Consider the following 13375-nt stretch of genomic DNA (forward strand, 5'->3'; position numbering starts at 1 on the left):
GTTTTATCGGCTAGTTTTAAAAGGAAAAGAGATAACAAAGAAGGAAGTCTCCACAAATGATGAAAAGAAGAATACTAAGGTGACCCCACCACAGATAGTAAGATCTGTCAAATTGGTATAACAAATGGTACATTCTATATGGTGGTAAGTATTCTTAGGTATAAGTTAATTCATTGCAAATTTGTCATGCCTTGACCATGATATGTAATATACTCCTCATGAGACTCTTAACTGAATTAAAAGTGCATGTGGCAAGTCATTCAAATACTTGATGCACATATCTAGTGGGAGAACATTATATATCTTGTGTCATAGAGAATAAGTTTCACTTGAGTAAGCTATACTAAGACAATCCAAAATGATAAATTTGTATCCCATTCATATGGATTGTGATCTTTGTTTTCTAAATAGCTACTCTTGATGAAGTTTAAAATTCCCTTATCGTTAATTCTAAAAGTGCATAAGAATCCTTTTTGTTGATATTCATCACATACATATGCACTAACATGGATATGATTTTAAACTGTAAAAGGTACAATTAATGATCCATACTAACTAAATTTTGGAAACCTACAAATTGATATCTTAGGAATCTACTTCAATCGGTATCCATATGCTTCACACTAGGATTGGATCACTAAGTTGTAAATTCCATGTATAACTTGTCTTTATGATATGAATGCTTGTGCGACTAACCTTGATAAGCTAGGTGCACCCAAGGTCAAGCTAGGTTCATCATCAAGAAGGCAACACAATGATGTATCAAGAAAAGGAGAAAAGGCTCCTATTCTTAACTCTAACTCTTATCTATGAGTTTACATATTAACTTGGAACCATAGTAAGATGGTTGTCAAGTATATGTGGATGCCTACACAAAGAGAAAGGCCACAATAAGGAATGTGTGGGTACCCAAGGCTCTTACTACTAATCTTAAAGGACCCAATTCAAATTGGGTACCAAAATACGAAGCTTAAACTTGTTTTGTAGGATCACTCCTTAAATGAATCAAGTTGGGTGCTCGATAATGGATGTATAAATCATATTTGGAGATAGTAGCAAGGGTGCTAACAATTGAATCTCAAGTGCATATTATTTTCAATTCTTACCTCCTTTATGACTTGTGTAGCCACTAAGGAAGAGGGAGCACTTGAGGGTATACATCAATTGTTGATTATGAAGTAAAAGTCCAATTGGAAGAAAAATGAATCTTATCATATGGTCAACAATCCAAAATTATGTGACATATTCTCTATCTAGTTAATTTGGATTTGATTCTTCTATATTAGACACTCACCATAATATGTATTAAGTCAGCCCTTTAAACTTCATTGAAAAACCATGCATATTATCCATGTCATTCAAAATATATTGTGCATGAGGGATCAAGGGAAATTTAGTCCATATTATGAGGTTTCTCTATTTTAGCAACTCGTTTGCCTTTCACATATAAAGGGTTGCTAAATAAGAAACTAGTGCTTGTGCTACTAATGCCATCTCTTGTGTTGAGTTTATCCATAGAAAATCTATGTTAAGAGATGGTGCTTGTTTTAAATTGGATAAATCACAAGCTTAAAGGATATTATTCAATTAAAGTAAGATGAAGTTGATAAGAGGCCAAGGTATGAAAACTTCCTCCCCTTCAGTTGTTTTTAGTATTCTATCCTTAGTGGGATGTACCATAGTATAGGTTAAATTCCTTGCAATATAAAATGTTCAATAATGCATATAACTTTGACATCATCTATATGTGTGCACTAATTTAAAGGAATTTAGTCTATCCTTTTGGGTCTCAATAATGATGATTCATTTGCCATCCACATATAAGGATCATCATTTGTGAAACCCGCTATTGTGTTTTTAATGCTCTCTTTTCTAAGTGTTTTAACAAGGTCCTTCCAAGTGCTTTCAAGATGGATTCAAAATCTACAAAAAATGAATGAAGTTCAAGATCACTTGGTTGGATGAAATCATAAAGAAAAAAGAGATCACAGTGAATCAAGAAGGAAGTTGAACTATCTTGTAAACCAAATAATGAAGAAGTAGTGACATAATCATATAATATCCTTCATTATGAGGTTTGAGGTTCATATTAGCATGCTTTACCCTTCAAGATTTCAATTGATATACTTTTAGTTCTTAAACTTTTAATTGGTATAATTTTCATCATCTATGTAAAGCATGTTATGTTAAACCAAGATATAGTGCAAACATCTCCTTTAACCTCGTATTGTTGATGCGCATAAGTGTACTTTGTGTACTCTTGCATGCACAAATTGAGGGAGAGTTTAGCCTATATCTTGTGAGACTAATGAATTCTTTCAAGTTCATGTTGTGTAGTCTCACACCTTGGAGAACATCAAATGAGGATGAATGGTTCCATAGAAATGAAGAATTTCTCTTGATCGTGTGAAGAGGATAAGTTTCTCTTTGAAATGTCAAGCCTATCAAAAGCTAAGATGAAAATTCTTGATTATAATGGACACCATGTGGCGTAGAACAAAGGTGTGTCACTCCATGAACTATTGTATAACATTTGTGCATCTAGGCTCTTAAATGCTAGTGTGTGCATGTATATGCAATATCTTAAGTCACACCATGAGGTTGTACTTGTGGTGACGATTAAATCTTGGCTTAAAATATTGCATATCATGTCTATTAGTATACCTTTTGATTATGAGTAATTCCTTCAATTGGTACAATTTCACATTTTTACACTTTATTTGTACCAAAGTTCAAATTGTAGAACTTAATCCCCAGGCCTCACAAGTCCAAGTGCATAAGCTAAACAAGTATTCATCACTTGTATGCATACATTTAGGGGGAGAATGGTCTATAATTTGAATCTTTGAGACTAACTTCATTTTCAAGTCTACTATATGTGTAGTCTCAAATTAGAAAGGAATCTTCAAGCAAAGACAATCGCTTCCACTGCAAAATTTGATGGGTATCAAAGATTCTTTGCTCCAATAAATGTATCTTCTATACATTTCATAAGAGAATGAGTTTCTCTTGTATATGCTACTCCAACGTTATCTAAAATTGGTAAATATGTATCACATCCTTTTGGATTGCAAATGTCTGAAGTAGCATAGCTTATAAATTCTCTTGTCTAGAACTTAATTGATTAAATAGTGCACATGTTCCTTATGTTGCATGATTATGTTCAATTGATACTCCTTGTATGTCAATGGTACTTTAAGTTGCAAATAAGTACTCTCAACAGGTATCAATTGAATTCATATATATGTGTGCACTAAAACTTGAGGAGAACTTAGTGTAATATGCAATTAGTGATCTGATTATCTATCAAATTGTATCAACTGGTGGTTTTCAATTGATATTTTTCAACATGATCACTAGTTGTATAATCCATACATGTGCAATTTTCATGCTGCCTCTTGTTATGATAAGAAAATGCTAGGTGACATCTAGACTCCAGGTATCAAGATTTATCTTTCAATTAGTATGACAATATCCAGTTGATATCTTGGACCTATGTCACAATTATGCCAACAAGAGATTGCAAAATGAACTCTAAATACAACACAAGTGTGGAACACCCCTTTGAAAAGGTAAAACGCAAAGGTACATCACCTATGACACTTCTCCATTACCTTTGTGCCATCTAAGGATCATCTTCATGATAGTGTGTTCACATCTTGCTTAATCATAATTTCTGCCCTTTATATTCTTCGTATCCTTTTTGGAGATTTATGACAAAGGGAGAGAAATTTTGCATTAAAGCTTACCTTTTGTCTTATGTAACTAAGTATTAGAAGACTTTAAAAAGGTGAGAAATAATTAACAAAAGGGGAAGTCATAAGAAAAACATAAGATGTAGAAAATTGATGAGTGCATACTATGTCATGAGCATCACGTTTATTTTATGACACACTGCACCCCATGAATAGTATGATATAAGTTGTCCATACTTTGACCCAAATATGTGCTTTTGGCATTTGAGTACAAAATTGGTATTTTCTCAAATGCACATATTTAGGGGGAGGAAACTATATCATAGGATTCAAAATCTTATTTATCAAATCTTATGTAAGCTTTAAATGTGTTGTCATCAATCACCAAAAAGGGGGAGATTGAAAGTGCATTCATCCCTTTTGTGAGTTTTGGTGATTTGGATAACAACACATTTAAAGGTCTAACAAGTTTGCTAAGTGTTGAACAGGAAATTCAGTATGATGAACATACTTGAATAGTGTATAATGATCAGTGAACAAGGTTCAACACAAGGTCAAATAACCAGTGAGACAATACAAATGGATATAATATGGTCTCTATATTGGTTTGAATATATGGACAAGTCCTGAGAAATCACTATGCATAAATATGATCATAATAGAGGTTGAAGTGATTAAGAGGATTGGTCAAGCCAAAGTGAATAAGATATGAGGAATCGTGAATTGGCTTGACCATATTACTATTAGTCCATATATGAATATATGAGAATCAAACTAGAGCTTGATTGATCTTAGCAGTTATATCTAAATGACATTCAAGCAAGGTTCACAATATTGAAGAAATGATTCTCTCAATGGATGCTCAATAGGATGTGACTCAAGAATGGCTTGATAGGGTGAAGATAGCAAGCAAAGGGCTTCGAGGAACTAAGCGAAGGTGAAGGCCAAGCGATGGCTTGTAGACCGAGGTACCATGGCTAAGGTGAAGAAGAGAGTACTTGCACTAAGTCGATGAACTAATCAGCTATGAAGAGTTACAACATGTTGATGCATCAGTAAGGTGACTTGAAGCCATGATTTGAGCTCATATATGGTGAAATGGCACAAGTCACATGATTTGATTTATGTTTGCTTCAAAAGGTGACACAAAGATGTTTGTGATCCTTATGAAGCAACGCCATGGAGAAATCACACATGAGACACCAATGACTCAAGGAGTTTACTTAATTATATTTTATTTAACTTGAGTATAGGAATCGTCGTACTATAAAGAGGGATCCAAAAAGAAGGTAGGTGTTTGCCAAAGCTCAAGCCTCTATATTCAAAAGCTAATTTTTGAAAACAAAAAATCTCTTTAAAATTATATGGTTGACCGTGGTTAGGTTTGAGAAACCTAGAGTGTTCTTGTTGAAAAACAGCTGGACTTCTTAAACTGCAGCTGAGCTTTTCAGCTGAGCTGAACTTCAGCTTAGTTGAGCTTTCTCAACTCCAGCTGAACTTCAACTTCAACCGGGGTCCAGGGCAAGTTCAACCGGGGTCCAGAGAGGTTCAACCGGTGTCCAGGGAAAGTTCAGCCGAGGTATTTTCCTCGGACCTCACTGGTCAAAACCGGTTGAACCGGTCCTAGGGGAGGTTCAACCGGTGTCAGGGTCACCTGACCGGTCTGACCTCCTGACTGGCAGACTGACTGCCAGTGTGACCCCCAGGCGGTTGAACCAGCCCTAGGGGCGGTTCAACCGGTGTCAGTACCGGTTTTTTGCAGCCTGACCTGCAGTCTGCCAGTCTAACTGGCACACTGTCTGTCAGCCTGCCCCTGGCGGTTGAACCGGTCTTAGGGGCGGTTCAACCGGTCTTGGTCAACTTGACCAGTCTGCAGGTCAGTCTGCCAGTCAGTCTGACAGTCAGACTGGCAGACAGTCTGCCTGATCTGCCAGGGGCGGTTCAACCGCCCTAGGGGGCAGTTCAACCGGTCTCAGACAGAAAAATCTGCCCAACAGCTAGTTTTGAGCTCCACCTATATATACTCACTCCTACCTCTCTCCCCACACACAAGAGCACGACCCAAACTCCATTTCTAACTTGAAGAACACCTCCCACTCTCTCTCACACATCTCTTGCCTCTCCCATTTCAAACCTTTGGAGAGAAATCTTTGAGTGAGTTTGATAGCTGCGGTTTTTGTGCTTCATCTCCACATCTCTCTTGCTTTTCTTCATTCGAGCTTTGGTACTACATCGAGTTCTTTGTGGATTCATTACTCTTGGAGCTTCTAGCTCCTAGACGACTAGGTGTCTCTTGTGAGTCTCCAAATCTCGTGGAAGACCACAAGAAAGTTTGTATTACCCGCTCGTTTGAGCAAAGCTTAGTGTGTGAGCTTGACCTTTGTGGTCGGCAAAGGGAGGATTAGGGTTGAAAGAGACCCGGCTCTTTGTGGGCGCCTCAACGAGGAAGTAGGGTACCTTGGTGGTGTGACCGAACCTCGGGATAAATCTTGTGTCTCTTGTGTTCTTATTCATTATGCTTATTTGTGTTCTTCGTTCTCTCACCCTTCCGTGAAAGATTTGTTCATATCTTTTTGGTGTGTGGATTTTGAGAAGTGCCCTTCTCAGATCTACTACTTTGAACCCTGTGGATCATTTAGAACATCTCATTTCCAAAGTTACCAGGTGAAATTTGAGATCAATTCAGTTTTACCCAGTTTGCTTCTAGTTTTTGTTGAAAAAGTTTTAACTTGCCTATTCACCCCCCCCCCCCTCTAGGCAACTTTCAGATGTACAGTTCGCTGAGACTTCTTTGTCGAGAGTCACACTCAGCAAAGACTTCGCCAAGTGTTTTCCAGGCTTTGTCGAGTGCCAGAAGCACTCGACAAATTAACTATGTCCGGTAGTGCAAGTGTGTAAACCCTTGGTTTCATAACTAAGAGCAACTCCAAGAATATAGAGTCTCTTAGATGTGCGTGGGTTTACAAAATATAGTTTTTTTTAAAAATTACTCTCGAACATCTTATTTAAATGGCTATTTAAATATATCCATCTTCTATTTCGTCTTGCTAGCCAAATATAGAAAACGTGAATGGTTCTCTAAAGTGCAAACAACATATAGAAATGCTGATGGAGATTGAAAAGATATGGAAGCAAATGGCTCTCCAAATAATAATTTAGAGAGTAAAATTTAGATAAACTCTAGGAGATGCTCTAACACAATACTAGGTAATCGACTGCTTATTTTTATTCTTCCTCTGGTATGTTGCATAAGAGCAACTCTAAGAGATTAGCTAAAAAATTATAAAGGTAGATATAGTTATTATTAAAAGAAAAACGTCTCCAGTAGACCCTGTAAATAACTCCAAATTTATTAGCTCTTCATCCCTACATGTTAGCTCTTTATTTTTGGATAGCCTGTTTCACTAGTCATACATAATTTTGAATTTAGAGTCTGTTGGACTAATCTACTCTTTTTTGAAATATATTTTAGAGAGTAGCTAAATTGGTAAATTTGGCTAATCTTTTTGGCTAATCTCTTAGAGTTTGTTTGGAAGCTAAGTAGAATATAGAGGATTGGAGATGCTAAAATTCTCTTAATATTCAAAATTAAATAGAAAAAAAGATTTTGACCCACCAATCCCCTCCATTCCACTCCATTTCCCTTGCTCCCAAACCTGCCCATAAAGTTCTCTAAACCGTCAAATGGTATCTTCACTGCAGCAAACGCACCTGATGATGGGCTGAAATTATATCTTCTTTTTAGCTCAGTTTTTTTCAAAGTTTCTTGAATGGGCTGAAAGGAACGGAGCCGATGCCGCAGCAGCAGTGAGGCCCATACGTCATTCGCGAATCTCTCTCGGCCCATTGTTAACTCAGAGGCTGGCTCCCGCGACCGCGCCGCGAGCTAGGCGCCTAGGCGTAGCGTAGCTCTCTCCAAGTCTCCATTTCCCTTCCCGAACCCTCGCGCCGCCGCCTACTCCAGCCTCCAGCGTGATCTGAGTCCTGACCAAGCCCTAAACGCCACCGCCCTCGCAAATCTCCTTTCCCTTCGATCCATGGCCGCCGCCGTCGCCGCCCCCGCGCCATCCCGCAAGACGGAGACCTACACCGACACCAAGCGCCGCGACGACGTGCGCGGCGCCAACATCGCCGCTGCGCGCGCCGTCGCCGACGCCGTGCGCACCTCGCTGGGCCCCCGTGGCATGGATAAGATGATCGCTTCGGGCGACCAGGCTCAGGAGGTCATCATCACCAACGACGGTGCCACCATCCTTTCCCGCATGGCGCTCCTCCAGCCCGCCGCGCGCATGCTCGCCGAGCTATCCCGCTCCCAGGACGCCGCCGCTGGGGACGGCACCACTACCGTCGTCGTCCTCGCTGGATCCCTCCTCCGCCGCGCCCAGTCGCTCCTCTCCGCCGGGGCTCACCCCACCGCCGCTGCCGACGCCCTCCACCGTCTCGCCACGCGCGCTGTTGAGATCCTCCACGCCATGGCCATCCCCATCGAGCTATCCGACCGGGAATCCCTCGTCAAGTCTGCGTCCACGGCTCTCAACTCCAAGGTCGTCTCCCAGTACTCCACCCTTCTCTCGCCCCTCGCCGTCGACGCCGCCCTCTCTGTGGTGGACCCCGCTCACCCTGACCTTCTCGACCTCCGGGACATCCGCATCGTGAAGAAGCTTGGTGGCACCGTGGACGATACTGAGCTCATCCCTGGCCTCATCTTTGACAAGAAGGCTAGCCATGCTGCTGGGGGCCCAACTCGGATGGAGAATGCTAAGATCGCTGTCATACAGTTCCAAATCTCACCACCCAAGACTGACATTGAGCAGAGTGTCATTGTATCCGACTACGCACAGATGGACCGCATCCTACGTGAGGAGCGCAATTATATCCTTGGGATGGTAAAAAAGATCAAGGCGGCTGGATGCAATGTATTGCTCATTCAGAAGAGCATCTTGCGTGATGCAGTCACTGACTTGTCTCTGCACTATCTTGCTAAGGCAAAGATTCTGGTGGTGAAGGACGTGGAGAGGGATGAGATGGAGTTCATCACCAAGACCCTAAACTGCCTTCCCATTGCCAACATTGAGCACTTCCGCACGGATAAGTTTGGGTATGCAGATGTTGTTGAGGAAGTCTCTGTTGGAGAGGGCAAGGTTGTGAAGATCACTGGAATCAAGGACATGGGTAGGACCGCAACTGTACTTGTCAGGGGATCTAACCAATTGGTTATTGATGAAGCTGAACGCAGTCTCCATGATGCACTCTGTGTCATAAGGTACAATTTATCATATATTGATTGAGATAATAAGCCAATGCTATACTCACAATTGCTTCTGAGTTCTAGTCTGTCTTATGTTCTTGTTGTTGATTGTTGGGCAAAACCTTACTGTTTATGCTTTTGCTCACCAATTTCTTTGCATGCCTTTGGTTAATGGGGCTATATTTGAATTTGAAAATGTATTCAAAGTTCAACAGATGATGTCTTCTTTGTTCAAGTTCCGTTAAGAATGTTTTCTAAACATTCTACTGGGTTTGATTTCATAGCATTGAATCTTTTCATATTATATTCTTATGGCATTGGAGTACAAAAAACTCTTATGGTTACTTGATTTGGTGGATTATATTGGTGATACATAGGTGACAGCTGTTTAGGATTTTTTGTGCATTAGTGAAGTTGCAAGAAGACTTATATATTGTTTTAATTTGGTTCTTGAATTTTTACGATTTATCGACATTAATGTAATATATAATAAAACAGGAACATGCAATATGTCTTGAATATAATACACTGATTGCCAAAATTGGTGTTTTGTTATCCTGGGACTAAGGGGGTGTTTGAATGTACTAGAACTAAAAGTTAGTTGGCTAAAAATTATTAGTAGAATTAGCTAGCTAACAAATAACTACCCAACTATTAACTAATTTACCAAAAATAGCTAATAGCTGAACTATTAGCTAGGGTGTTTGGATGTCTCAACTAATTTTAGCCACTAACTATTATCTCTAGTGCATTCAAACACCCCCTAAGGAACGTTACATAAGCAAGACTAAGGACAATGGATTTACTTACAAACCAAATGATATTTTCTTCTTAACAGTTAGGTATCGAAGTTTGGTTTCCAATTGCATGTCCATGTAGGTTATGGCAAAAACTGGTATATTCTAAGTTGAAGCAAAAAATGGTTTTAGGACAAACAGATTAATGTGCACACAATAAGGTAGATCATAGACGTGTGGAAAAAACAGACCTGACGTGCGGAGGGATTGGGGTGGACGCCTGGCAGTCTGCTTGACGATTTGAAGGCCTGTTTGAGGTGGTTCATTGGCATTGGTGAAGCCGCAACCAAAATGGCAGGGATGCTGTCCTTGGCGTTGATGTTGCGTCGTGCGAGACCTTATGTGATGCTAGTCTGAAGTACTGGCTGGATGAAACCCATGGAACAAACGCCAGGTGTACCTTCCAATTGCAGGGGAGGGGGTTGGGAGTAGTAGGAAGGGATTGATTACATTTTTTGTGTTGTCCTTTTGTGTAGACCCGGTATGGCCAAGTATGGCAGCTGTCATACCTAAACTTTTGATAGTCTTATATCTTCTACTGTTAGAATAAAACCATGTCTATTGCAGTGGTTGTACTTTGGTGTTTCAATTAGCACGTCTTGGGTACGATTCCTATAATGTGCGCCATTTTCCCCTATTTTTCTACCAGCTACTACAATGTTCGAATCCTGCATGCACCATTTCCTCAATTTTGTTCCCTTTTTTTCTACTAGCTACTAGTTATATTGCCATACCTTATTTTATTTTGTCCTCCGCCACTGCTTTTATGCTACCAAACAATTTATGGACCTCCTTTACCTAGTTCATGGTAAAGTAGGCTTGGAAGTGTGTGATAATGGTGCACTGTCGGTTCTGGAGTCTGTACAGTGTTTTGTTGTTTACTTAGTTCATTTTTTTTGTGTTTTTGTGTTTGAAGATGCTGAAGCTAGGGAAATCGTTATGATCATTGGTGGCATGCCTTCCTCATTTAGGGCCCGTTTGGTTACCTCTCAATCCATATGGAATGGAGGGGATTGAGTGGGTTTAAATCCATATCAAGTTAAAATCCTTCATAATTTTTTCCAATCCCTTACAATCCATGAGGTATAGGAATAACTGAACAAAGCCTTAGTAAAGCTATTTTCATGGTATGGTGGCTACAATGCTACTTATAAATTTCATAACAACTTACCTGGGCGTAAGTACACATTATATTCCTTTTAAAATGCACCGCCTCCCCTAATTGACTTAAACATTTGCATTAGTGATGCTGTCTATATTTCCTTAAACCAAATGAAATGGAGTTTTATGTTATACTTGTTTTGATGCTTCAGGTGCTTGGTCAGCAAGAGATTTTTGATTGCTGGTGGTGGTGCTCCAGAAATAGAGATGTCAATGCAGCTGGCTGCTTGGGCAAAGGAGCTTCGAGGGATGGAGAGTTACTGCATCAAGGAGTTTGCTGAGGCGCTTGAGGTCATCCCTTACACATTGGCTGAGAATGCTGGGCTCAACCCAATCTCCATTGTCACCGAACTCAGGAATCGCCATGCCAGAGGTGAGAAGAACACTGGCATCAATGTGAGGAAAGGGCAGATCACAAACATCCTGGAGGAGAATGTCGTGCAGCCGTTGCTGGTGAGCACAAGTGCCATTACGTTAGCCTGCGAGTGTGTCAGAATGATCTTGAAGATTGATGACATTGTCACTGTTAGGTAAGAGCGTGAAGTTGGGGTCATGTCAGCCTGCTCTGTTCTGTCTGGATTGATTATTAGTTAGGTTACTGCTTAATGTAAAACTTGGTTCATGGGCGTGTTTCTACACTTGGTTTTGATGTTAGTACTATCCTTGACATGAAACTACTACCAGGGTTGCATCTGCGATCTCTATTTTCTTTACATTGGCCGTGTATGCCTTCGTTTCGGTCGGCCGCTTACGCCCATGGGATTTTTTTGAGCCGGTTGTGTTGTAATCTGTTCTTGGCTTTATCAGCTATTCAGCTTATATATTTTCTTTTTGAGAAATGGGAAGGGTTTCATTCATTATAAGCAAACTACAACGATTGAGTAAAAAATCTCCAAATTGAAGTTCTGCAAGGCCCAGTGTCCAGAATTCAGAAGCAATTGTGAATAGACTATGCTGCATGTCGATATTGTGCTGCCTAAGATGCTTCCCCCCTTATGTACATAGTTGCCGTAATTCTCATTCCAAGAGTGGGATTCCACCAGATTCTGTGACCCCATGGAATCTGATTCTAAGGCTCTCTAGCAACTCATCCATCACTATACTTATATCCATATTTAAACTTTACTTTGCGAACAGTGTAGTCTACAGTATTACTTTGCGAACAGTGTAGTCTACAGTATAAAACATTCATATAGGTGAACTGTTGGGTACGATCGGTGAACTGTCGGGTATGATCTAAGGTCCTATTTTTCAGGGCTCCTCGGAGGTGGCTTATGTTCTGACTTAGCTATTTTTTTTATAAAGATGTATTGTTTTTTAAAATGGCTTTGCCTCAAATACACTTTAAATATTTTTATTAGAATAGTCAAGCCAGCTTCTCGGAGGTGGCTTCTGTTCTGACTTAGCTATTTTTTATAAAGTTGTACTGTTTTTAAATAGCTTTGCCTTAAATGCACTTCACATATTTTTATTAGAATAGTGAAGCCAAAAATACCAGCTCGGCCATCTTTAGACTAGCTTCAACAAGGAGCTCTAAAGGGTCCTGTACCCTAAATTTAGAGGACGAGGACGTCCTCTATTTCCTCCAGCAACGTCCTCTAAACGGTCCTCTAAATTTAGAGAACGCTGCTGGATCCTCTATATATAGAGTTTCTCTAAACGGTTTAATAAAACTAAAATATGTATAATACATTTGAGAGTATGACAAATACGTATGTACAAAAATTTAAAAATTAAAAATGTCTTTAATATAGGTATTTACATATAGAGGACGTGATTTAGAGGATGTTGTTGGAGAGAAAGTAAATATAGGAGATGGAATCTTTTAGAGAAGACTGTAAAGGACGGATATAGAGGATGTATATAGAGAACGTTGCTGAAGAGAGTCTTAGCTTCCTTTGCAAAGAGCACCTCCCCTCTCCACTGTTTGTGTTCACCACGTCTTCCTAAGCAGATCAGTCGTTGCTTCATACCCCCCCACCCCCAAAAGGGCCAACGTGGCAGCACCATTCCACCCCGCGACGTCGCAAGCCCTCACATCAGCGCTCTTCATATCGCTGCAGGTCCTCTCCATCGAAGCTGCTGGGGAGGACCATATTGCCGACCTCCCTAGGAGCTCCTCGCCCTCCTTGTCACACCCGTTTTTACAAGACAAACCAAATGTGAACCATGTACGTGCCAGAATTAGCAATTTACGTACACAACAATTACATAACCGGACATCATTACATAATGCTCGAACCAAAACCCACAAAAGGGCTAGATGCACTTACAACGTGTCCTCCCTGCAAGCAGACGTCGAGGGCGCCTCCTCCCTAGGATTCGACAGCCACGACGCCTCCTCCCTGCGTGGCTAGGCGACGACGACGACTCTCTACATGGCCTCACCAAATCCCTACGTGGCCTAGACGCCAGAGATGGCAACGGGTACATATCCGTCGGGTAGTACCATTCCATAGTCGTACCCATAAAAA

General features: G+C 40.5%; 1 protein-coding gene across 1 annotated transcript; it reads left to right on the forward strand.

Annotated features, from left to right (window-relative positions):
* Positions 1-7654: 7654 nt before the first annotated feature.
* LOC100381530 (putative TCP-1/cpn60 chaperonin family protein) lies at positions 7655-11690 on the forward strand. Its single transcript, NM_001174359.1, has 2 exons — positions 7655-8958; positions 11054-11690. The coding sequence occupies exons 1-2, from the start codon at positions 7733-7735 to the stop codon at positions 11433-11435; spliced, it is 1608 nt and encodes a 535-aa protein (NP_001167830.1). The 5' UTR covers positions 7655-7732; the 3' UTR covers positions 11436-11690.
* Positions 11691-13375: the final 1685 nt, after the last annotated feature.

Source organism: Zea mays, chromosome 1 (genome assembly GCF_902167145.1).
Source record: "Zea mays cultivar B73 chromosome 1, Zm-B73-REFERENCE-NAM-5.0, whole genome shotgun sequence".
NCBI lineage: Eukaryota > Viridiplantae > Streptophyta > Magnoliopsida > Poales > Poaceae > Zea > Zea mays.

Coding starts and splice junctions, on each gene's coding strand:
- LOC100381530 (NM_001174359.1), top strand. CDS start 7,733: ATGGCCGCCGCCGTCGCCGCCCCCGCGCCATCCCGCAAGACGGAGACC. Junction 8,959..11,053: donor GATGCACTCTGTGTCATAAG/GTACAATTTATC, acceptor TTGATGCTTCAG/GTGCTTGGTCAGCAAGAGAT.